General features: G+C 49.4%; 1 protein-coding gene across 2 annotated transcripts in view; it reads right to left on the bottom strand.

Annotated features, from left to right (window-relative positions):
* MARCHF10 (membrane associated ring-CH-type finger 10) overlaps positions 1 to 26,602 on the bottom strand; it is an 82,432-nt gene that overhangs the window by 11,773 nt on the left and 44,057 nt on the right. For both annotated transcript variants that reach the window (XM_028520916.2, XM_036033536.1), the window contains exons 5-8: positions 18,472 to 18,627; positions 12,002 to 13,409; positions 7,534 to 7,700; positions 5,170 to 5,279 (exon numbers count right to left, since the gene is read on the bottom strand). In XM_028520916.2, the coding sequence (XP_028376717.1) occupies positions 5,170 to 5,279; positions 7,534 to 7,700; positions 12,002 to 13,409; positions 18,472 to 18,627 (1,841 nt within the window). The remainder of the gene's footprint in view (positions 1 to 5,169; positions 5,280 to 7,533; positions 7,701 to 12,001; positions 13,410 to 18,471; positions 18,628 to 26,602) is intronic.

Genomic DNA, 26,602 nt, shown 5'->3' with positions numbered 1-26,602 from the left:
AGCTGAGTGAGGTTTTGGAACCTTATTTATTGGGCTACTCCTGACCCTCCCCTGACCCAATCGCACTGCACTTTGACCGCCCCCCCCCCCGCGCAGTGTGGGGGATGGATGGGAGGAGGGGGCAGGGAGGCCTGAAAGGGAGAGGCACGTGGAGCAGTGGGCATGAGCTCGGAAGTGCTCAGCCCTCCTGCCAGATGTTTCTTTTTCTTCTCTCCTGCCCCTCCCCTTTCATTTTGTTAATATTCATTTCGACGAAGAGATTTGCTACCGATGGAAATTCTCCATTTAATCCATTCCAAGAAGCGGGCAGGCTGGCTGCACGTTTTATCAAATGTGTTCAAATATCTTCAAATATGTTCAAGGGATGCTCCCAAGCGTGAGGGTGATTAGGTGACTGCATGTGTCCAAGGACATCCGCCGTGGCTGAGATGGCGCGAGGCCAGGCCTGCGCGTCGGAGCAATGACAGCCAGAGCCCCGCTGAGACCCTGCTGCGCTGCGGGGCCCAGATGGCAGAGCCCGATCCGTCACACCGTGAGCCTGGGCCCCGGCCCCGGCATGGCAGCCCAGGGCCAGCTAGCACCACGACTTTGAGCGAAGAGTTTTAACTGTGCACGAACAGAGTGACTCTCCATTTGCAAAAAGGGGGCAGTCACCGCTGTTCCGCCTGCTTCCCCAAAGCATTATGGGAAAATGAACTAACACCGGGGGACAGGGTATTTCGCAAAACAGAAGTGTCCTGCAAAAGCCGAGAGTGGAGATGGGTTTTGGGGCAAGGACCACACGTGCCTTGTTTGCTCCTGCGCTTTGAGTTCCCATCCAGTGCCGGCTCAGTAAATACCCGGGCACATGAAAGAATGAGGAAAAACTGTGTAATTCTGGACCAGACAGTGGCCCCCTCAGCCATGACTTTGACTCTGGTGGCTTCGACATTAATGAGCTTCAGAATTACTGAGAGAGCCTCTTCAAACGGAGTTGCTGGGCACCACGTCCCCTCACCCCCAGTTTCTGATTGAGGGGGCTTGGGTGTGGGGCTCAAGAACGAGCATTTCTGACAAGCCCCCAGTGATGCTGTTGCTGCTGGCCTGGCACCACCATGTCTGAGAACCAAGGATGCTGCTGGAAACCAAGGATCAACAGTAGGTAGCAAATCAGCTTAATCCGGCCTGCAGATGGGCCCTGGCTGGCAAGGAGGAAGGAAACGAACATCTCCTGTTAGAGAGAGGACTCTCCATTTGGCCACAATTGCCACCACTCCCTATTGATGACACTTGGGAGATTCTGGTCCTCCTGCACCGAGGTTACGGTCATGTGCTGTCTTCCCCTTTGAAGGTAGCGCCTGTGTTAGTCTTGGCACCGTGGTGCCTCTGGCATAGACAGACAGTAGGCACTCAGTAGGTGTTTTAAAAGCTCAACTTTCATGTTGTGTGTATTTTGCCACACTTTACCAGAAAATTAGTACCTGGCCCTATCCCAGACCAATTAAATCACAATCTCTGAGGCTGGGCCCAGGCATCAGCAATTAAATAACAACAATAACAACAAAAGCATGCAGCTAAGTGTTCAGTTTAATTAGGGGAGGTATTTGTGTATTTCTGATTTTTATAACTAAAGAAAAGCTAATTTTCTACTTGGGAAAAATACGTGAGAAAATAAGTTAGTGCGTTAGCTAGTCACTGAGTTGAGGTCAGGTGAGAGGCGGGCTGAGCCGAGGCTGGTTCTAGGCTTCCTCCGGCTCTGTCCCCGTCTTTGTCCGTGTCTGTGTTTGGCACAGGCTGCCCCATCTCAGTAAGGGGCCCTGTTTTCCGGGAGAGAACGGCACTGAGGGCTGGCCCGGGGGAGCCAAGGCGTGGGAGTCACGGAAGGGCCTGGCCCGCCCACGGGAAGGTGGGCCCGTCAACTCCACCGCCAGGCAGAGAGGCCTCCCAACGGGGGCCAAGCCCAGGTGGCATCACATCTTCTAAATCTTTGTGTTGCACAGCAGTTGCATCAGCCGTGATCGATGGAGGGTTCCTGAACTTGTCGAAGTCACGCTTCCGCAATGTCTCCAGTTTAACTCAGACGTTTAGCAAACAGGCACTGTTAAGTCCACCATGGGCCATCGGAACAGTCAGAACCGCTGTAAGAGCGACTCCTCAAGTGCTTTCCGTCGGCAGACCAGTACCGCTCATTGGCTCTTGTGGCTGCCATCTCCCATTAGGGTAGGCCTGTCAATCTCGTCCCTACATGCGACGATAATGAAGGGTATTTTCAGAAGGCTTTGATGACCTGTCAAGTTCTCCCTGAAACTAATTTCAACTCTTTTCTGCATCCAAGGGACGGACTTACGGTGCTGAGTATTGTCCATTTTCCTCACCAGATCCACACTCCAGCCTGGTCTGAGGCCTGGAGGCAGATCTCCTCGGACTGTGCTGCCTCAGCCCCCTTGTCCTCCGGTTTCCCCTGGGGTTTGGCCCGAGGGAGGACACGGCAGAGCAGGTGGTGGGAGGAGAAAGAGGCTGGGCTAATCGTTCCCTTTGTTCGCTCTCTGCTGGGCTGTGGTGTGGCAGCGGCTGCTCCCCTCTACTGAAGGTCACAGGCTGTGAGTCGACTCTCTCCCAGGGCCACAGCCACCCTGATCCTAGCAACTGCCCCTGCCCCTTGTCACTTTAGGCCTAGGGGTGGTCCCGTTGGCAGGCTCAGATGCTTGGTCACTTCTTGTTGATTTCTTTCACTGCTCACATTTTGCCCCTCAGCTCTCATCATTCACCCCTTGTGAGTGGGCCGTTGTCTCTCTGCTGCCCAGCCTCTGGCTGACACAGTCCCTTCCACAGTCCTTTGTAGAATGTGCGTGTAGCTGGCATCTCAGCTGGTAGGATGCAGTGAGGCCAAGGATGCAGGTGTGACCCCACATCCAGTTGGCTTGGTTCAGGGGTGAGCTCTAGTCCGGCCCTGCTGCACTTAGCTTTCTCTCCGGAGTGCCCAAGGTGCTGGGCGTCTCAGCGGCTGCCAGACAGCAGTTCTCATTTACCGACAGGCTGCTGTCTCTGCACAGGCGCTGTGTTAGGTTATGTCCTGAGGTCTTTCCCCACATCCAACCCCGCAAGGTGGGAATTGTCACCTCCCACTAACTAGAGGTGAGAGGACTGAGACCAGTTTCCCCAAGGTCACACAGCAACTTTGGGGAAGGCAATAGGACTTAGGTTCATGTCTTGGTCAAAACTGTTGTGTTTTTTTGGGGGTGGGGGGGCTGCCTCTGGTTTCATGAGTGCAAACATTTTAGTGTGACAGGAAACATTTGCTGTTTGAGAGTCGATTCTACAGACACCACTGGAAAACCAGCAGTGTGCGGTGGCAGGGCAGCAGCTTGGCAGAGGGAGGCGATGTGGAAATGCTCGGGCCGGGCGGCGTGTTTGCTGGACGAGGCGTTCCCCTGGGCTGCACCGTGTCTGTGATGTCTGCGGACCATCCTGGCAGTACTCCGGGTAACCCAGCCTCGTCTGGACACGTCCTCCCCAGGAAGCCCGACAGGCTCCGTTTCCTGAAATAATCTGTTCTTCGAGATGACCACATGGAAGCTTGTCCACACCCCAGCTGGCACCCTGACCTTAGGCACTCGGGGGGCCTGGTTTCTTTCAGAATTTTGACTCCAGCCTCCTCAGGGTCCAAGAATGTGATTTGCTTCTGTTTCTCATCTCAGACCTCAGTGCCTGGGGGTTGTGACGGAATGATTCAAGACCCTCGAAATGTGTGGATGGACTCAAAATCCTGAGTTTGTTTCTCAGGAAATTCTTTCTTTTTTGCCTCCCTTCCTCCCTCCCTTCCTCTTCCTGATGCCCATTCTCTGCAGTGTGACATTATGTCCATTGAATCAAACTTATTAGTTGCACTGTTCAAATGCCTATTCTTATTGGTATTTCGCTCTTTTGTGCAGTGGCCTCAGGATTTTAAAGAGGTAACTACAGCATTACCCAGACTCACATGTGCCACTCTGACTCAGCTGTGCTGCTTCCAAAAAAGGTCTGGATACAGGCTGATGATCCAACAGCCAGAGTGACTCCTCTGAAGGGGGACATTTTAGTCGTCAACAATGATTTTACAGCTTTAAAATGATGTGCTTTGCAGTCGTGATTATTAATCTTTCTTTTCTAATCACAGTGCGAGGGAGGTCAGCCTTAAATTATAATAGTAATGTGGGCTATTTTCATTCGATAAATATTTATTGATGCTTATCATGTGCAAAGCCCCTCTAGATCAGCACCAGCTGACAGGAAGGAACACGGTGTGAGCCACAGGGGTGAGCCACGCGGGTAACCTGAAAATCCCAAGTAGCCACATTGAAACAGTAAAAAAATATTGGTAAAATTAATTTTAACAATATATTTTATTTAACCCCAATATATCCCAAATGTTATCATTTCAACATATAATTCATAGAAATGTATTTGTGATACGTGACTCTCTTTTGTTTTTCCTGAGTCTGAAGTTCAGTGTGTATTTAACGCATCTCTGTTGGAAGTAGCTGCCGGTTCCTTAGCCACATGTGGCTCACGGCTTCCATATCATGCAGTGCAGCTCGGTGTTTGCCTGAGAACTGGGTAATTAACCGTTATCCTGGGCAGAAATCACCTTCCCTCCTAAGGTTAACTAACCCCTTCACTGTATGACAATTGCAATCCAAATGCCCCAGAAGGGTTAATTCACTAGGTGTTAAAAAGTACCCAGTAGGTGCTTACTACATGTTTATTACCCTTGAGTTAAGCCCTATTAGCTCAGAGTTATTTGATATACACATATATACAGAGAGAGGACCATTTCCTCTAAGACCCTAATCTTTTTATTTTCCTCTCCTTTTGCTGTTAAACCTAAATTACTTCGGCAAATTTGGGCTCAGAGCTTGCCCAACTTTTCCTATTTCTGCGTGTCTAGTCAGCTGCTGCAGCTTCCTTTGTTCCCGACAGCAGTGGGACCTCAAGTCAGGGTGATTCAGGGTGATCCAGACTTTCCAAGCCTCCAATGGTCCAATTTATTGTTGTAACAGACCTCCTCAAAGAAGTGAGCTAAATGAACTCCCTGCTTCGCACCGTGCACAGGCCTTTTGTATTCCGTATACTGGGGAGAGAGTTCCTTCTCACCTTGCACCTCTCGCCGAATTAGCCTGCGGAGGCAGAGCGGGTGAGCGTGTCTCTTACCCGGGATTGCTGGTGCTTCCGGTAGAACTCGGTCAGGTTAAAATCATCCAGGTCGACCAGGAGGCCTTGCTTACACATCTCACAGGTCTTCACAGCGCCCAGATCCGCTCCTTAAATTAAAGAATTCTTTGTTACGTATGACCCTGGGTCTTTCTGTGTTGACACTTTGGGTCTTTTAGTGTTGACATTTTGAGTGCCAGCTTGTGTGTGTTATGATTCGGAGTCTCAGTGACCTTTTTAAAGTCAGCCATCTTCCGTGGAAAATGACCTTGAATCTGGGATTGGAAAAATTTCCTTTGTAATCAGTTTCATTATTATACAAGCTCCATATAAGTGCAAGTCCCATGATTTTTAAATAACAGGTCTTGCTTTCAGTTTCCATATAAACATACTGGTTCATAAAATCGGATTTGCTCCACGGAGGGTGAGCGCCTGTAACGCAGGTGTTGGCAAAAAGAGTAAATATTGGGCCTATGTTTTTGCTGTTTTTTTTTTTTCCTTGCAGACCTAACATAGGTCCAAGGAAATAAATTAGTGAGTACCAAATGGATGGCAGAAGCTATCCTCAATCTGTGGCTTAAACTCTGCCTTTACTCCCACGCAGGTGACTTCCCACCTGAGAAAATGAGGGGGCCGGGGCCACGGGTGGGAACCAGCACAGCAGTACGTGGGGCCAGCGCTTGGCCCTGGCTCAGCCACATTCGGGAAAAGAAACACGAGAAGGCTTCCTTTTTTGCGTTGTGTTGTTGTTGTTTTTAGAAAACGTGCTCTCTAGATCAGCATTTTTGCTCCGCTTGTCCCACTCCCAGCGCCAAAGTGGAGGAGGCAGACCTGTGGCCGTTCTGTCTGGGCAGACGTTCTGCCGTGCGTCCCTCCCCCAGGGTGGTGGCTGCATTTTGGCTAGTGATGTGCCGGCATTCGTTTTGTGCATTAGAGAATACAGGGCAAATTAGTTCTCTGCACTTGGGTGGTAAGGGTGGGGTTTGTGCTGTTCTAGAGCTCGTCCCCACGGGGAATATAGAGAAATAGCAATAGAGAATTTCAAAGGACAGGGATGAACAGTAACCCCTTATCTGCATTTTGTTCCCTTGTTTTTTTTTTTAAAGCATCAGTCTGTGATGCTGTAGGCTACTGATGTCCTGTGTATCTTACAGTCTAATCCTGCTCAACACACCCTCCCAGTGTCGGCATTTACAAGCATTGAGTGGGACCTTCATCGCCTATTTCATGAGTAATTTTTTTCTGTGCTAGATATTTAATTGGTCTAAATTTCTGGTAGGAGAAAACGCTGCATGGCAGAGTCATTAGCAGCTGAAACCTGCTTGTTTCTTTGCTCCCTGAAGGACCGAGGCCTCTGCCTACTCTGCGGAGATCAGTTAAGCAGTGTGGCCAGTGGTTTTTGATTGCGCATGTGTGATCATCCCACATGTTCGTTTCTCTGATCAAATGGCGTTCTGTTCTTGTTGAGGGGGCACAGCCATACCCCATGGGCACAGGGGACCTTTTAGGTCTCCAAAGGCTGTCTGGGAGGATGGTCACCAAGGAAGAGAAAGTGGAAGTGAGAGAAATAGGACCTGGCTAGCGGGTAAAAAGTTTTGGACAGGTGTGTCTGAAAGACATGGAAGCTATTTTCTAATTGAGTTGGTCTTTGTTTGGTTTTCTACATCTTTTTGTGCAAGTGGCTCTCATTCCTGAAACCGTGTTTTAAAGAAACCTCCCATTCTCTGTCAGGAAAGCTACAGCTGACCTACTGATGTGGCTGTATTTCGATTATAACCTCCCCAGGGATCTGGGGTATCATATCCAGTTGCAAGATCTGCTAAAGACAGAGTTGACAAAACCAGCACGTGGACATCACTTTGTTTAATATGGTTCTAGAAAATTCGACCAGTACTCTTTTTCTGCCCTTACTGCAAAAAGCCAGCTTTGCTCAGATTCTTCGGTGACCACTCCCTCCCCTCATGAAGAAAAGGAAGCAGAACTGTTCTGGTCAGGTGTGTACTAGCTGGCCTGGTGGCCGTGTGCTTTGCTGAGGTTCCACTGCTGACCTCCTGGGAGGCAATCTTAGCAACTTTGCTAAGGCCTCAGGCAGGGGTCAAGTTCAATAGCACATGGTGCAGGATTCTTCTGTCAGCCTTGAAAAGAATCTCATTCCCCTCCCGTGATTTGGAGGCAGCAGGCCATCCCACTGCTGTCCACCGGGGCTGTGAGCAGCAGTGCTGGGGTGGCGGCCAACACTCCCCTCAGCTCCTGCTTCGCAGAGGTGAGGGAGCTGCTGTCACGCCTCTGAGTCCCACACGGTGGGGCCTCCTATTAATTCCATGTCCTCGCACGTTTGCCGCTCGCTCTTCCTTCCCCACCTACCTGATGTTATTTTCACTTTCAGCCACTTTTTCAGGCACTCTTGATGAACAAATTGCAGGCTTCCCACGCAGCCGCAAGGCTCCAGGAGGGGGTTGCTTGGGGAACCCCCCGTCATCTGACAAATGCGACACAAGTCTCCCTCCTCCTCAGAGTCCTCCTCCAGGAGACTAAACGGAAAACAAGCCCTCATGACCAGGAGTCCACACGTTTGCAGTTTCCACAAATACCAGTTCCCAGGGCGTGGACGGGGGAAGGGAGAGGGAGCAGTCCCCCCACTCCTGGCCACAGGGTTCCAGGTCCCCCACTGTTCCCCCTGGTCCTGCTGAAGATTTTTATGTCAGGCACCCCTGTGGGAATGGATACAGGTGAGCTGGCCAGGAGAACCAGCATGCTACCATACGCCTGGAGGTGTGGGACAGGGCTGCTGAGGGGAACTGTGGAGAAGGCAGGGAGCCCCTCCCCCTGCCATGGCCACTGTGAGGAAGTTGGCTGTGTGGTTGTGGTGAGGGCGTGGTGTCGGTGGTCAGGGGGCCTGGGTTTGAGGCTTGCCTCGACCACTTGTGAGTTTGGTGACTTTGGACATGGGACCTAAGATTCCCATTTATCTGCTTTATTGTTGGTAAAGCCAGGGTGATCATGAGACTCCCACTGTCTGCGTCATGGGTCATGGGCAGACTGGACACAAGGATAGTGATGAACCTGTTCTGCAAACTGTGAAGTGCATCCCGTGTCTGGCAAAGTGTTTGCACAGAGCGGCCACTCAGTAGATGTTGGTTGGGATGAATGATGAACCAATAAACCCGGACGCAAGCTCATCAATAACATGACACTTGCCAACAATTTTTGCCAGTGTTCCAGAATTGGATGGAGACGGAATGAGTGAAAATGTAAGCAAATATGTTTGTGTCTAATTGTGAATGAAGAATAGCTGGATGATGCTCGTGTAGGGAAGTCTTTGAAGAGCCTGAGGCTATGTTTTTGTTTGTTTTTGTTCTTTAGCATTTTCATGGGCCTGGGGACTGTCTGGTTGAGGAAAGGAAACTATTAGAGACTGACATCAAAGGGGAGGAAGAAATGGGCAGAGCTCTGTGTTGCTCTGGATGTAGAAGTGTATGCTCAGTTTAAAAGACCTTCCCTAGGAAGGGGAAGTTCAATGAAAAAGAACAGAATTATAGTTTTCCATTATGGATGCAAAGGAAAGGAGAGATATGCCATGTTTATCAAAGAAAGACTCAGTATCTCCAAGATGTTATGTCTCCCCAGAATAATCCACAGATGCAATGCAATTCCAGTGAAAAACCTACAAGCTGATTCTTAAACGTAGTCAAGGGCTTTTAAAGAACAAAGCGAAGAGGGAGGCTGTGTACCATTAGTTATCAAAACCTAAAACACTGCAGACATCAAGACAATGTGGCATTGGGTTGGGGAAAAACAGAAAAGGACCAATAGGACAGGACAGGCAGCCCTGAAACAGAGTCACACACTCACATGCCTGCGCCTTGTCAGAGGTGGTCTGTCATCGGCCGGGGAAGATCCTGGGACAGCTGGTGCTAGTGACATGCACCTCACACCCCTTGTGAAATGTCACTTCACAGTTAAGTCCCAAATTTGTTTCATGGTAAGTCCTCAGTGTGCAAGGTAAAACTGTAGCAATTTTAGAAGAAAATAGGAAGAGTAATGACCCCACATTTGGGAAGGATTTCTTAATCAAGACAACAGGATACAAAAGAAGATGGATACCTTTGACTACATTCAAATTAAGAATTTATTTTCATTAAAAGACATCAAGACAGAAAAGACAGATTACAAATTGCAAAAAGATACTTCTAAGATGTACCTGCCAAAGGATTAGACTAGTAAGCAGAATAGATAAAGAACTTCTAAAATAAAAGAAATGTATTCTAAAAGAAAAATGGACAAAGACATGAATGTGCATTTTACATAAGAGGGAACACAAATGGTCATGTAACGTCCCAAAGAGCACATAAAATGCCTAACATCATTGACAGTCATTAAAATGTAAATTGAAGCTACAATATCATTTTAATTCCATTAAACTGGCAAAAATTTGAAAAGCCAATCAATACAAGTGCTGGCAGGGACGGACAATAGCGTACATTACTGGTGAGACAGTAAATTGACATTAGTATGGTGGAAGGTGTGTTACAAGCTCGCCCAGCAGTGCCACTCCTAGAAAAATAACACCTCAGAGGACTCTTCCGTGTGCACCAGGAGATGTTTATGAGAATGTTTACACAGAGCTGTTTGCAGAAAACAGCAAAGAACCCAAGTGTCTCAAGAACGGCCGGGTTGCGGTTTATTCATACAACAGAACACTCTGTAACAGTGAAAATGAATGATTTAAAGCCAAACATATCAACAAGGATGCATCTCACCAGTGATGTAAGGGGATCAAGTAAGTCATAGAAGGATAGATATCACATTTCACAGAAGAATAGATATTCAAAAATAGTGACATTTCTACAGAATTCAAAATTATGCACAACATGTTGTTTAGGAGTACATACATTCATATGGTAAAACTACAAGGCAAAAAACTTCCGATAACAACAAAATAAAAAGCAAAGAATGATGAGTGCAATGTGTGAATGGTTTCCTGGGGGGGGGGGGAGGGGCAGAGGGAGGAGGTGCGGAAGGGTTGGGGAGGGCTCGCCAGCTCCAGCCGTGTTCTGTTAGCTGCAAGGTGGACACAGGGGTATCTGGGTTTGGTTTGGTTTCTAATTCTCTGGAAGGTGCACGTGTTATATACTTATTTGTATGTATTAAAGTAACTAACCAAGGGGAAAATTTTAAAGAGTGTTAAGTGGCATTGAGAAATGGCCTTGAAATATTCAAGTAAGACATATTATAAAATATGAACCAATGTTTACTCAAAATTGCATTTATATGCAAAGATAAAAGACTGGAAACAGTTTTAACAGTGCTTATCTCTGGATTATAGGGTTACAGGTAATTTTTCTTTTAGGTTTATATTTTAAAATATTTCCTGTAATGGATATTTTTGAAATGAGAAAAGCATAAGATCTATTACATACAGAAAAAAAAAGTATCTGATAAGCAAAGTACACAAATAATAGCTGTTCAATGCGGTACTGTCCCTAGAAGTAGGTGCGTTTTCAAAAGGAATCATTTTTAGCCCAAAAGCATCACTTGGGGCAGTGCAAGTTCAGACTTCTGACGAGTGGGTGTGAAGCTGTGTGTTAGGGTGGGGGAGGCTGGGTGGGTGTGAGGCCTTTTGGAGCTCATCCATGGGCCGGCCTTCTGGTAGCTTGTTCAACATGGGGAAGAAAAGGTGCCACTAACTAGAAACTTGCTTCGCTCCTGCGGTTGGATGAAAGACATATAGGAGTACATATGTATCGTGCATTCTATTTTTTCCTTTCCTTTTGCATGTCTAGTTCATTGCCATGGAACTTTCCCACTTACAAGTAAAGATCAACAGGATAATTCATGATCCAAATGAGCCACACATACAGGGCTGGAATTCAAAGAATCAGTTTCTGTATCTGTGAGCCAAGATAAAGGCATGGTAACACCTGTCATAAGTGAAATGGTAGCATCCTGACATGGTGCTTACTGAGAGCTTTAAAAGTTTTAGATCTGACAGTTGTAAAACATCCCAATATCAGCGCACAAGAAAGGAATAATCAAAGAAAAGGGTCATTAAGGACAGATCTATTTGTCTCTCATGCATGAGAAAGAGCACCTAAAATGGAACAGGGGTCACCCCAGAGCAGCCCTTCAGAGAACTGGGTAACTATGGCAGCCATTGGGGACCAGCCTTTTACTTTGGAAGATTCAAATTCTAGAAGTGTTGGTTGGATTTGTGCAAAGTCCCATGAGGGAGAACTGGTAAACTTCAAGTGCTGAATGGCTCCTTCTTTGGGGGAGATAGCAACCTTTTCGTAAAAAGTCTTGGTTCCTAATTGCCAGCAAGAAATGCCAGCCCTGTGGAGCAGTCATAAACCCTTATGTCTAGCAATCTTGCCTTTCTTAAAGTTATGGTATTCAAGGGACAAAACACTTTGGGACTACTGAAGATACTGAACTGGAACACCAAACTTTTCTTCATAGATGCATGTATTTTAAAAGCAACAAAATAGACAACACTCTCCATGTAAGTAGTCATGATAATGTCAAGGAAGGGCCTACCTATTATTAAAAATTCCCTCTAATAGCCCTGGGTGATGTGGCTCTGTGGATAGAGTGCTGGCCTGTAAACCGAAAGGCCACAGGTTCAATTCCCAGTCAGGACACAGGCCTGGGTTGCGGGCTGATGTTTCTCCCCCTCTTTCTCCCTCCCTTCCACTCTCTCTAAAAATAAATAAACAAAACATTAAAATAAAATAAAATAAAATCCCCTCTAATAAAAACACTGCTTATTTCAGCATTGAAAAAAATGGAATAAAAATATATGTATTTACATATAATCAGAAAAATTTCTCACCTTTCTTGAAATTTCTTGAGTTTTTCAGGGTCAGCCTTTATTTTAGTGGCTGCCTTTTCGTCTGTGAAACCAGAGACCACCATTCTGTTCCCACTGCTATTCTGATCTGGGAAATCAGATGCCGCAAAGAGAGCGAGAGGTATGTTTTCTTGCAGGGACCCACGCACGTACAAGTGGCCTTGTAAGTTCATCCCTGATGCAGAGGAGCTGGTAGTCTCCACCAATGACAAGCTTTGAGGATTTAGTAAGAAATCTTCCGTGTACAATGGAGCCCCCTGAGATTGGCTTGTTGAAGCACTAGCTTCTTCTGCTCCCCTGACATCGAATTCACGTGCATCGTTTGCTGGAAAATAACTGTGGTTTTCAGGACTGGCAAATGGCTTCCTATTTCTAATGGGGGATAGTGGTCGGCGAGCATTAAGCCTTGAGGTTCCCTCTGAGTTTGAACTGTGAGCTGAAGGGGCTGTCATCGACAAGTCTACTGGAACGTCATCTGTCAGGGCAGAGTGCGTTAATGATCCCAGAGTGTTATAAGATGAATTCATTGGTGATCTTGGTCTACCAGAAGGAAAGTAATCAAGAAGAGTACTGGAATTATTTAAATAGGTTTGCCATTCTCTCTCATAGTTATGGGTGCCAGGCCCGTCTTCCACAGAAGCACAGTCACTAAATGCATCTTCAGCACTGAGACCATCTTCTAGATTAGGGTTGAGTTTGGTGTCCCGTGAATGAAAGGTCTTGTCCTCGATTTCACTGTCACCACTGTCATTCTCTGTGGCAGACCCCCCATTAGGCAGCCTGGGGTCTTGGGACACCCTTTGCCCGACGGGAGCCTGCTCTCTCACTGGCTCCGTTACGTTGCTTATTCTTAGTGAGCCATGATTGCACTTACTTTTTCTTACAGAATTAGCCCTGCAACTTTCAGGATTTTCTTCAAAATTTTTGTTTTTGGCCAGTGGGGCTGATATGCCGAGAAACTGACTTCTCTTACGACGGGCAGGAGAATGGGGTGCACGCATACTGGCCAACAAACGCTCTTCTTCCTCGTGGGTTTCCTCCTCAGTGTCATCACTTTCTCCTCCACAGCTCAATGACAAGACGGAATAAAAATCTTCATCTCTGAACCTAAATGGCGCCCATCTTGACTCTCCCGTGGTGGTGGTGAAGGGTGGCGGCCCCGAGGACTCACTCGACACCCTTGGCCTGTTTGTTCCTGGGAAGGCCTGGGCTGGGGCCGGCTGGGGCTCCTTCTGGGAAAGAGCACGCTGGTCTCCTTTCCTGGCTCTCTCAGGGGTGTTCTTGGTCACGCTCATTGGCCGTGAGGGTGGGACCAAGTTCCTTCTCTCTCGCATTGGCCTCTTCGGCTTAGCGTTGCTTGTCCACATCGCACCTTCTCGTTGAACTGGATCTGCATTGAGAAAAGACAAGGTTATCATTCTACTATAGGCGCCCACGGATGAAAGACCTCTAACATCAAGGGTGAGAGCCCCTTAAGGCAGCAGACAAGACTTAGAGGGGAAAATACATGGGGTCAGAATGGCTTGGGGGCAGAAGACTTCCGGCCACCAGCCCTGGCTTCATTTTACTGCTTCAGAGTTCTCCTCTGCATGTTGGTGGAGCTCAGGCTAGCTTCTGGGGAAACGGGCTGACCTTGAGGCTCCTGATCTTTTCTGCAGAAGCTTTGGGCAGACTGTCCAGCCCCAGGTCAGTCAGGGCTGGTGGTGGGTAAATCTCTCATGTGGTGGCTCTTGTTTCAGCATTTGATGGAGAGGAAAGCCAGCCTGAGCCCAGGAATGACTTCTACAAAGGCCCCAGTACTTTGTCACCCAAATTCATTCAGCATGCATCTGCGACCCTCCTGCTCCACACACAGCTTTACAAACATCTTAAGGAAACTACAGTCTGCCTTGGCAGATCAGAAGGAAGACTCTAGAAGCTGGTGCCGAGTAAACAGATGATCTGTGATTACATTTACGACTTAGTGCAGATAAAAATCATAGTGCTCTCATGATGTCATTGTGTCCTCTTTGTCACTAGCCCCTAGCCAGTTTGTGACCTCTGGTTATAATACAGTCCCACCCTGCTGTGCCCCGAATCTCAAGTGTGAGGAGATGTAGAGAGAGGGAGGCGGGGAGAGTCCGTGTGGGAAGCAACTTCTACTGGTAAAATCATTTGGTTAAAAGTTGCCTAATAAAAATAATGACTGAGCCTTTTATTGAGGGCTTAACCTGAACGGGTCAGGCACCACGCCGTCACCTGTCCGCGTTGAGGCTCCCAGCGCTGTGAAACAGGCACTGCAATCACACCGCATTGTAATTGAGGGCACCAAGGCGTGGGGAGGTTACGTAACCTGCCCAAGATCATATTTCTAGCAAGTGATGGAGTGAACATTTGAACTCAAGCCTGCCTGAGACACGGTTTGTGTTCTTAACCACTACCCTGCGTTATGCTTCAGAAACTGGCTGGACTTCCTGGTGAAAATGAGAATCCGTTTAATTCATTGTTGCCTGTGTGTGTCATGAGGGTTTGGTTACCATCTCAATGTGCAGAGGACACTGAAAGGACTTGTCTGATCCCACTTACCTTTGTTCCCCCTGGCTCTGGCCTCCCCACTCAGCTCCCCCACAGGATCTGACGAGGCCCCGTTTTCCGTGTCATTCAGTTTCTAAAGCGGCTCACGGCGTGCAGTGCAGAGTGGACAGGGCTCCGCAGGCTCAGGAAGGCTGTGTGATAACAGCTCGGGCAGGTGAGAGGCAAATCCTCCGAGCACGTCTGGCTCAGCCGTGAGCCAGGTCAATACTGACTCACTGTAATTGAGGGCTCCCGGGGGAGCGCCAGTGCGGTCTCCAACGTCCTGATGCTCTGTAAGCCTCTTTTACTGTGAGCTGCAGGGGACACTCAGCAACGCAGTGCAAATCTTTACTCATCGGCTCTTCTAGAAATAATTTGCACTGTGTGCCAGGCCCCTCACGGGCTTTGCAAACCCCCATCAGAGACACACCAGCAGTACCAGGATACCCTGAGCACCTGGCTGTGACCTGCCGTGCCCACTGGAGCCCGGCTGAGTGCGGGAACTCGGATCTGCTGGTCGCTCCCTGAACACATGGACCCTGTCGGATGGTGGGAGCTGCCCACTCTGCCCAGAGCCAATTTCGTTCAGGCTTTGGGAGACACCTAATGGGCAAAAGAGTCAGCTAGAGCAGCTTCTGAGAAATGGAAACTGGGAACTCCACAGGAACCATCAGCTTATTTCACGGAAGCCACCGAGCTGTCACCTGGTGACACTGGCCTCCGGGGCAGGAGTCACAGGCTAAGTGCTGCACTGCAGCTCCTGCGGCTACGGAACAGCCCAGGAAACGCATCTCCACCCTTCCTTGTCACCGTGCTGCCTTCCTCTTTAAAAATTTCATCAGCGTCTCCCTGGTGCTCGCGTGTGTGTTTCCCCTTAAGGTGGCAGACTGTGCCATTCTATATTTATGCTATTTTAACCCTATTTCGTGTGTCTATCAAATAGGGAGCAGATTTCCTAGCTCTAGGCCTGGGAATAAACACCCGGTTTGGTATGCCAGGGCTGTGCTATTCATAGAGCAGCCCCACAGACGCGGCTGGGGCCTCTGTGAGGCCCCGCATGGGCTCCAGCTGTGCACGGAGTGCCTGCCACTCCAGGAGTTCAACTCGAGTGACTGAACGTTCTAGGTGCCGCGGGAGGAGGCCAGGAGAAGCATCCGTCTGCCCTGAGACTGCGTCAGTGGTCTAGACCGCTTTAGGTGGTTGGCGAGTAGTTTCCTACATTCTGATGTCATATAATTTTGTCTCCTCTGGTTATAAAAGTAATCGATAGTCATCGTAGAACATTTGGAAAACACAGAAGAGGATGAAGGAGGAGGGAAAACCACCCAAAATCCAAAACTCAGATGACCATTGAGTTTTGGAGCTCAGGGGTGGATTGCAAACTCAAGATCCCTGGGCTGTTTTCACCTGGCAGCTGTGCTTCGGCTCAGATTTGAACACGGAGTTAACACCTTTAGGTGGAGCGAGTGTGTGCTGGGTTACCCCGGGCTCCACAGCCCTTTTTGAGGGTTTCTCCTGCCGTACCCACCTCTTCTCTGGCGGCACTGGGGCTCTCTCAGCTAGAAATACTGCTTTTAAAAACACAGTTGGGCCCTGGCTGGCGTAGCTCAGTGGATTGAGCTCGGGCTGCGAACCAAAGCATCGCAGGTTCGATTCCCAGTCAGGGTACATGCCTGGCTTGCAGGCCATGACCCTCAGCAACCGCACATTGATGTTTCTCTCTATCTATCTCCCTCCCTTCCCTCTCTAAAAATAAATAAAATCTTAAAAAAAAGAGACAAAATCGAATTTAAAAAATTTAAAAAAAATTTAGAAAGCACAGTTACGATATTTGGGTATATACAACTTTGTGTTCTGCTTTCTTTCCCTAAAACTTTTATTGTGAGCAATAGCTCTTGCCATGAATTATTAAGAACATGATATTAATCATGGTATAGAAATTTCTACCTTATAGAAATGTATTATAACTTGTTTAACTCTTTCCCTATCAGTGGGTATTTAGATCGCTTCGAGATTTTTGCTGCTACAAATTACATTATGATGAAAGTTCGCTTATACATCTTTGACTGCCTGTCAAATTTTCTTAGAACAGGTTCAGAGGAAAGTGGAATGGCAAGGTCAAAAGGTACAAACTTTCTGAAGACCTTTGACACGTTGCCCAGTCCCAGTTTGCACCCAGTTACCCCACAGGGAGGTGTTTCAGGGCGTGGCCTAGCCTCCAGCCCGGCAGTGCCCAGGGAATGTGAGTTAGTGATTTCACTCCCAGTACTGAGTATTATTTTAAAAACCTCAGCCAGTTTGGTAGGCCAAACTGTCCTCATGTAGATTTACATTTATTATTCAGTGAGGTTGAATCCCCCCACCCAAATATTTATTAGCTACCTGTATTTCTTCTGTGAAATTGTCTGCTATGGCTCTTCCCTATTGTTCTATTAGGTGTTCATGTTTTTCCTATTGATTTTGCAAGAGTTTTCTATGTATTACCTTTCTGTCACATTTGCCTCAAAACTCTGATACAGTTCAAAGATCTGGCTTCTGCTCCAAATTATGCAACCTACTGTAGAATGTGAGGAGAAGCACTAAAGGAGATCAGTGAGGACATAATTAGGGGAAGATAAGGAGCCCTGATGTAACAGAAAAGTGGGACAAATTCTCAACAGATCTCTCAGGATGACGGAAGGTGTGTTCTCCGTGCAGGTGGAGGGTTGTCCGAGCCTCGTGAACCCAGGAACGTTTCGTGCACAGGGAACCTCACCTTCAAAATAATATTTGAGAGCTCATGGAGGGCCGCTGGGGAAGGGGCAGGAGAGAAACTAACAGTGGTTCACTGCCCACTACAGTCAGGTGCTGGTCAGCATATGATTTCCTTCAGTTATTAGAGCACTGCGATGAGATAGATTTTCTGACCCTTATTTTAAGACAAGCGAACAGTAGCCCAGAGTGGCTATTTGCCCCCCACCCCCACCCCATGGCTCCACCTCTAGGAGGACGAAGAGCTGGATTAGAGGTGAGGTCTGCCCTTCCGGACAGGAGGCATTAGATCCTGGGGTCCTGAGGACATCTAGTCACTACAGGTTCACGTGTGCTCCATCTGCACCTAATTCCAAGCCACCCAGATGTTGCCCTGTTCTGTATTTCTGTGTCCACTGCAGTATATGTCATATTTTAAAATACAGGCTACTGTTACCGTGTTCAGTGGGTGGCGGGCAAGTGGGATGCTCAGTGGTCTCCCCGAGGGAAGCACAGGTCCACAGCAAGGCTAGCTGTCACCTGTGGCTTTCCCTGAGTCCCAAGGGAGGCTCCTTAGGGCCTGTCCTTCCGCCACCACAGGTGAGGGCAACGAGGTTCTCAGAGCAGCATGGCTTGGGCCTTAGGAGGAATGCTCAGGATTGAAAGAGGTGGTGTCTACCACACCAGCATTTTAGAGTAAAGCGTATATTCATTTTGATGCTTCTCACACATTAAGATCTTGACACCTGGGTCAGAGGGGAGACCATCTCTGTGGGTGGCAAGTAGTCCGACTTGCACAGACACTCCTGGGAGGTGGGTGGGAGCTGCAGACCGCCTCCCCACCCCCACCCCCACCCAAACCCCAGCCCCAGCCCCAGCCCCTAGATGCCTTCTCTGGGAGCCTAACAGCAGGCATCCACTCAAAACCATGCACAGCCATGTATAAGCAGTAATGACAGAGAGAAAGAAAAAAACTTCCCACTGCCTACCTTTCCCCACCGACCTCCCCTGGAGAAGGAAACTGGAGTCAATGGTTTGCTTATTAAACCTGGGTTTCCCTTCACAAGTGTGTGAAAACCCTGTAGAATTCATCAGGTAAGAGTGCAAGTCACTTCTCTCCGGGGATCAGGACGCATGGGCTCATGGGCATATGGGCTAGGGGGCCTTACCTGCTCCCCGGAAGGCCGCCGGCGCCTTCTCGGGCAGCTGTGACTTGTGTCTGCTTCTGTCCCCAGGCACTCCCGGGCTCTGCAGGTCTGGGCTGACCGTCAGTCTCCCCAGGTTTGGCCTCCTCTTCTTGGATAAAATCTGTGGTGACTGGGCTGCTGAAAGGTGCAAATGAATTTTCAGTAATGAATTTTCTACAGGCAAACCTGCCCCGTATAAAGAATGCTCATAAGGCCGGCAGGAGGGAAGGCAGCCCAGAGAACGGAGCTGGGAGATCAGAGAAGAGTCGGATTTGAAGCCTGGGAACCCCGCCCGGTAGCCACGTGGGCGTGGGCAACTCACTTCACTTCTTAAAGCCTCACTTTCTCCACCTGTCCCATGGATTTAATACCCGCTTCCCACGGCTGTTGCCATCGTGAATGAGCACCTGGAACACCTGCAGTGCCTTTTCTTTTGCTAAGAAGGTTCTAGCTGCCAGTTCATCGGTGCTGGGATGGGCCTGTAGGTCAGTCACACTGTGAAGAGCCTTCTGCAGTCGGGACACACGGAGGCCCCACTCCTTCCGAGTCACCCAAGTCTGAACCACAGCCTGCTTTGTGCCTGCACGTCCATGTCCTCGGGTGTTTACTGGCAGCCACCATGGCCTCCCAGAGGGTCCCGAGCACCTGGGGACCGTGCTCCTGTCTTCCTGCCTCTGCTCTGCTTCCTGATGTGCTGGGGCGAAACACTCACAGGAAGACAACAGCCGCCGTGCTCACGTGGGCTGAGTGCCCAGTGACTATATATCTTTTTTAATTCACATTTTGAATTAGGCTGCTAATTGGTATGAATCATCTCATGTTCCTTGTTCACAGGTTTTAAGCATCAGTGCATGTGAATTTGGGAAAAAGCTTTGGTATTTTCCATGCACCTCTACAAGTTCCTGGGTTCACAAACAGTTAAAATTGTGACTATCTGGACTGACTCCTTCCAAGAGAATTTTCCTGGCTCATCCCCTTCTGGACAGTTCAGAAAATACACACATAGGCACCAGGGGGTGGGAAGCTGGGAAGGGTCTGAGCCGTGCGAGAGAGCACAGCCTTTCCTGGCACGGCAGACAACTGGGTTTGCATTCCAGCGTGTAGGTTGTGGTTGCACGAATACTTGTCATCCGGACTGAGGAAAGGGATGGAGTTCTCCTTGGCAGCCATGAAGCCTGGTTTAATACGATGGTCAGATGTCATCTCCTTTTCCTGACTGGCCCCGGCAGGGGAAGGCAGCGGTTCCGTGTCCCAAGGCGGAGAAGATCAGGTTCCACAGGGAACTTACTAGAAAAGAGGGAAGCTGCTGGTGGTGTTGGTTCCAGTTTAGGGCGAGCTGGTGGAGCTCGGAGAGGCCGTGGGCATGAGCAGAAAGGAGAGAATTCTCCAGAAGATTAGAATAGATTCTTTGGAGGGGGGTGATCTGACATAATTCAGTGACAAGAGGAGAGTGAGAGGAGGAGGGCGGCGGAGAGGGACCCGGCACAGAAAATGGTGGAGGCTCTTTCTCACACTGCCCCCCTCCCCAACTCTCAGAATTCAACAGCTGCCTCCTGTCTCTCCCCTGGCCTGACTGACAGGGTTTGAGGAAGCAGCAGGATTCTTACCGACTGAGGGAGAAACCGAGGGAGGACCAGGGAAGGGGCAGGCTTGGGGCTCAGGCCAAGTCCAGCACGTGTTTGAGACCAGCCCAGAGGTCCTGGTCACAAACGTTTTACTTTGATTCCCAGCTGCCTATTCAAACTTCCTTCTCAGCCCTGGCTGGCATAGCTCAGTGGATTGACCGTGGACCGGGAACCAAAGTGTCCCAGGTTCGATTCCCAGCCAGGGTACATTCCTGGGTTGCAGGTCATAACCCCCAGCAACCACACATTGATGTTTCTCTTTCTCTCTCCCTTCCTTCCCTCCCTCCCTCCCTAAAAATAAATACATAAAATCTTTAAAAAACAAAACAAAACTTCCTTCTCAGCCAGGGCAGCTGAACATCACTGTGCCCATGGCCCCCCACTCCCCGGCCCCACCCCCATCCCCTCACACCATCGGGGCAGTGATCCTTGCCCTCATGGGGCCTGCTGACCAGCAGGTCCTCCAAGGTATGTTTCCAACTTTACATCTACCAAATCTGCTCTGACTCTGCTTTGGGGAGAACTCACTGGGTTCTGTGGCCTTTAGCATTTAAATATTCTAACATTGTCTCAGGTGTGTGTCTTCTCTCTCTGGACTGTGAGGTCCTTCAGGATGAGGCCTCTGCCTTCGGCCAGCCTGTGTATTGCCTCGCACTCCCTGTCAGGACAAACGAAACTCGCCTAGCAAGGTTTGCCAGGCTGGGGAGGACACGCTGAGCTGAACTGTGGGGATTTCCAAAAGCAGGACAAATGTTTTCTTGAGCAAAACACCCATGATGGCTTACAGCAACAGGTTATTTTGTTTTCTTATTCAAAAAAGTGCTTCCCTCCCCCTCCCCAAAGAATCAGTTCTCTTAAATGATTTCCATTGCCAGTTTCTCTTCTAATCAAGTTATCAGCAAACTAAAGTAATAAAGCCAAATGATCAGAGACTGTTTTAACAGGTCTGGCAGCGAAGAAATCACTATTGGTAGTTCAGGCAGGAGCCTCTGACCTTTGGCAATTTGAACCTCAGTATCTGCAACTATACAATGGGAATATTCTTGTTGGGTTAGTGTGAAGTTTAGCAATAATATATGTCAATGGTCTAACTCAGTGCCTGGTGCATATTAGCTACTAAAAATGGTAGCCACTGCTTCTACCATAAAGTGATTATGACACCAGTGACAATGGGAAATCTGAGGTCACTCCCATGAGAGACTGGAACTGGACCAGAAACTGCTTGTCATGCCAGCTCCATAGGTTGAGAATAACTTATTCCAATAGCCTTCGTTCCTGGCTCTCTCCCTCAATCCTTTTACAAAATCCAAAAGGCAAATAGCAACTCTCTTTTTATTATAATTTGTTCAACAAATACCTGTCTGTCTTTGCTATGCAGTAATTTGAAGGTTTACAAAGATGAGTAAGACATTTTGGTCATGCCCTTAAAGATTATAATCTAATTTGCCTGCACCACTGACTTCTTCCCTGTGGAACCGTTTAGGTTTTATGGAAAGCAAACTCTTGTGAAATCTTACTTCTCCAGCTGCAAATGCAGTCACAAGTGACCGAGATTGCTTAATTTGTATGTACCTGTACTCCAGTTCCGAATCACCTCACTCTCTCCCCAAACTGAACCAAAGTCAGACCTTCGGGGCCTTTCTGGGGATGCCCCTCGCCATGGCATGGTTCATACATCAAGCCGAGGAAGACCAAGTGATAACTACACTGGAAGATGAAATACAGCTCCCTCTTCAGGTAGTAGGACAGGCCCTTCGCCTTACAGAGAAGGAAGGGGATTGATTGTGTTCAGGAGCTTTGTCACCAGGCAACTCGACATCCTGACGTTCACCAGTGAACTCTGGGAAGACTGTGGTTTGCTTTAGACAATGACCCCTGGAACTTAGTTGTGGGGTCTGAGCAAGGTGGCGTCTCCAGTGGCAAAGAAACCCAACAGCTATTGAGATAAAGCGTGTCTTGCCTCAGTTATCTTGACAATGTAATTGTTGACAGAATAGCTCTTAATTTCACCACGAAAAGAAATACAGGTAGAAATCTCATATCTGCACGAGCCCCCGACCACCAGAACAAGGTCTATTCACTGATAATTGTTCAGTGCCTCCCCTCACTTGTTGACAGATAAAGTGGAAAAGAGTGAGAAAGTGAAAAAACTGTTCCTGAGCCTTTACCCCTTCCCCTCTCTACCTTGACTCTGTCGCCTGGTGCCTAGGAGGTGCCAAGACTCTGTCTGAGAGATGCCTTTTTAAAAAGATTTATTGCTTCCTTTAGATGGTGGGAAGAATTACAGCTTAATTACCAGCGTTGGTGTTGCCGTGGTGTAATAGGCAGCTTTCTGTACAGTCACAAATAACAGGCCGCGGCGATCTGCCTGTTGGAGTGCGCGGGAGATGCGTGTCGTCTCGCGCACCCAGAGGAGATCTTCATTAAAGCTTAATTATGTGCCATAAATATGTTTTATTTTGGAACCCAGGAGGTAGGATTTTTGATTTGGGGAAATGCGGTGCCTAATGAGTAGGCAGAAAAGGGAACATAAACAGCGACTGAGCCCTTTAATTTGTCCCTCCTCAGTGTGGTTCTGAACCGGTTTTCAGTTCCAGCGTGTGTTTTCCGAGAGCCCGGCCCCGGCGCCCCCTCCCAGGGCCGCCTCGGGTGCACACAGCCCGTAGCCCAGGGGCCGATCAGACCCAGGGCCCGGCGGCTTTCCAAGTCCCAAGTGTGCCAGACGCAGGAGTGAAGAAATCAAATGAGTCCCGAGAGATGACAGGGTTTATTGGTCGCTCTCTCCTCAGTGCTGGAAGAGTTGAGTGAAGTGGCAGCCGCTGTCTTCCTGCTCCTCCCCTGCACACCACACCTCCCGACGTTTGTTGTTCATGACATTGCCCTCTGGGCCCCTCCCGCCCATCCACCTGCCTTCCGGAAGCCTGAGATAGCCCTCTCCCCCGGTGCTGTGTGCCCTTCCCCACGGCCACTTACCACACGAGGTAAATTTTACTGGGCCTTCTGGGGCTGGGCAGGCACAGCACAGGGGTCTCAGCTGGAGTGGGAGAGGAGACTGGGAAATAGCACAGGGTTGCTGGAGACTCGGGCACGGGGCCAGGGGAGGTGGGGGTGGGGCTCACAGAGCTGGGAAAGGAAACCGGAGGGAAATGGGGGGAAGGGCTCTGGGCCACCGGGGAGGCAGGTGGCAGGATGGGCAGGACGAGGCAGCAGTAATTGGTATTGGGCTGCAGGACGGGGGAGAAAGCAAAGACGGAGCAGTAAGGGGAATATTCAACACAGAACAGGGGGTGCTCGCTGCTGTCACCTGCACAAAAGAAAAAGAGCAGTCAGGAAGCGGCACGCACAGTGGGAAGGACATAGAAACGTCTGTGAATGAATCAAAGCTCAAGAATGGTTCTTCGGGTGACCTCTCCAGGTGTCATGGGGTGGCAGGCACCTAGCCGGGACCTCAAGGTCGCCGAAGAGTTAACCAGGGAAATGTCATCAGCCATCACACCCTCTTCCAGCCAATAGTCACTGGCGTCCCTGACAGATGCTGGAAAGTTCTCCCCCCACTAAGTTCCCATGTGGAAGCTCTCAGTCCCTTCTCGGCTCCCACAGCCCGTCTAATTAGCTGTTCTGGCAGCAACATATGGTGGCCGGCAGGGTCCCACATAGGTAAGGCTCACACCCTCAATCCTCCAGCTGCCCCCGGTTGGAGGTGGTGGTCATGCCTTGATCTGGCCTTTCTGCTGCAGAGGGAAAGCTCGGGAAAAGAGAATGATGCAGAGAGACCCCCGGTGGCATCATGGGAAGGGAGAGGGACCACGGAGGGGAGAAAAGCAGGTGGACGAGGAAGGTGTCCAAGTGAAGTTAATGATTTGTTCGCTCACCTCACACTCAATCTGCCAACCTGCTGGAGGCAGAATATGGGCACCTGAAGGAGAAGCCAGCATCAGAGCGACCCCCTCACGCATGACAAATCTCCTGGCCCTGCCACTAACCAGCTGGGTCACCTTGGATCAACTGTTTCCCTTCCCGAAACCTGTTTACTCATCTGCAGAAGGAGACAGGAGCTCTCTCCAGCCTTGCTCCTCTGAGGCTGGCCCTTGGACTAGCAGTACGGACATCACCTGGGAGCCTCTGAGAACTGTAGAAACCCTGCCCATCCAGACCTACCGAATCAGAACCTGCGGTTTATCAAGGTCTCTGGGTGTTTCTCGTGGGCTGTGAAGCTTGAGGAGCATGGCTCTGAGACAGGTGCCCAGGCCTCTGTGATGAGCATCACCTGCAGTGCTTGTTGGAAGCCGGGCTCTGCAGGCCCCTCTCTGGAGACTGCTGTTCTGGGTCAGGACCGGGAACCGGGAACTGGTATTTTAATGAAGCACCTCCCCGGTGGTTCTTATCAGACAAGTTTAGAAAGTGCCGCAGCTAAAATCAGTTCTAATTCCAAAAATGCCATCGTTTCACCCAGTTGAAAACCACTAAAGGCACACCTCGTTTTACTGTGCTTTGCTCTACTGCTCTTCGCAGGTGTTGCGTTTTTTTTTTTTTTGTTTTTTTACAAATGAAAGGCAAGACTCTCCCACCAGCAAAAAGACGAGGACTTGCTGTTTTGTGATACTCGCTTCTTAATTCCAGGGGCCTGGGATGGAACCCACAGCATCTCCGAGGTATGCCTGTCCCCGTAATGGAGGGGTCTCAGTCCTTATTTACTTGAATCCTTTGTAGGACCTGACATTGCTATCCAGATGCCTCCCGTGGCTCCTTCAGTGGGTGGTTCCTGCTTTTCGCATCCACTTTTTGGATCATTTCTCCAGAGTTGTCTCCCCACACTCTTCCCTTAACTGTTCTCACCCCCCAAGGTTCCCTCATCATCCCTCTTCTCACTGCATCCACTCTCGAGGGGGGGCATGTGGCCGCAGCTGCTCTTGCTCACTGTAGTGTAGGCCCGTGGGTTCCTCCTGGCAGCCGGGATCTGGGCTGAGCAGCAGCCCCGGGTACCTGGGTGCTTCCTGGCACTCCCCCCTGGCCCCTGCCTGCCCCTCACAGACAACACCCACGGAATGGGACCCACCCTCTTCTCACTTTCTCAGCCTTGGCAATGGCAACCAGCATCGGCCTGGTTTCCTGGGCCGGGACCCCAGGTTTTCTTTGATTCTTCTTTTTTAAAATGTCCACACCCAATAGTCACCACTTTCGGCCAGGTTTACTTCCCTCAACATCCCTCAAGCCTAGCCCCCTCCTCTATCCCCTCTGCTTTTGTTCCCAGTCAAGCGCTTCTCATTTCCCTCTGGGTCTTCAGCAACGACTGCTTCTCTGGTCTCTCGGCCTGTGTCTGACTGTCCTCAGCCTTCCAGCCAGTCGGCTTTCAAAAATGCCAGTCTGATCACATCACTTCCTGCTCAGCCTCTGGCCGTGACTGATGCTCTACTGCCATCAGCATGGCATTCGAGGCCCTTGGGCACCTGGTCCTCGCCTGCCTATAGGGTGTCAACTTTATACTCTATACTTTCCAGTTTGCAGCCTGACCCTACACCAAAGCTTCTCAAACTCAAATGTGCAGAGGTCTTGTTAAAGGCAGGTTCTGATTCAGTAAGTCTGAGCTGGGACACAAGGTTCTATATTTTTATTTTCTTTTTTTATGTTTAGAGCGAAGGGGAGGAAGGGGAAAAGAGGGAGAGAAACATCAATGCAAGAGAGAAACATTGGTTTCCTCTCGTGTATGCCAGGACTGGAGACCAGACCTGCAGCCAGCACGTGCAGCGAGCTTTCGCTTTGTGGGACAACGCCCAACCAACTGAGCCACATGGGTCGGGGCATGAGGCTTCTGTATTTCTAAGAAGCTCTTATGTGGTGCCTCTTCTCCCAGTCTGGGGACACTTGGAGACCAAGGCCCTAGGTGATTTGTAGTTCCTGGATGTCTGTTAGTCTCTCTCCCCCCTTCTTCCTGGCTCTCTGTCCCCACCCTGCCTTTGCACACTCAGCATATGCTGCTGGGTACATCTTTCTTGCCTTCCTCTTCTGGCTAAATCCCCTGTCCTTCAGGGTTTCCACCCCACTGCAAGCTCTTAGAACTTACCTTGGTCAGGGCATGGTGGTATCCTGCCCCCAACTAGGCTGTGAGCCCCTGGAAGGCAGGCCCCGTGGGTTTTGTGTCTGTATTCCCAGCACCCATGCCCTGGCCAGCAGGTGAGCATGCAGTGAACATGTGAGGTGAATGAACAAGCAATGGGTGAGAAAGCAAGTGCACCCTGGCATCGTGCACCCTGGCACAGCGGGGTGGCTGAGTGTACCTGCTAGCATCCCATAGGTACTGGGTAAATGGATGTCATCATGGATAATCAAATAGTTAAAAGGCTTTCTAATCAAGTTATAACCTCTCTTACATCCCCAACTGTAATCTCTCTTATAAAGATGCTAACCTGAGAGCAGCATATGGGCAGGTAAGCCGAGGGGGGGGGTTGAGAATTAACCTTTACCCAAAACCTAGTCTAGGCCCAGGAGTT

Source organism: Phyllostomus discolor, chromosome 8, assembly GCF_004126475.2.
Source record: "Phyllostomus discolor isolate MPI-MPIP mPhyDis1 chromosome 8, mPhyDis1.pri.v3, whole genome shotgun sequence".
NCBI lineage: Eukaryota > Metazoa > Chordata > Mammalia > Chiroptera > Phyllostomidae > Phyllostomus > Phyllostomus discolor.
The sequence above is the reverse complement of the archived record's forward strand: the minus strand, read 5'-3'. Positions and strand labels throughout refer to the sequence as shown.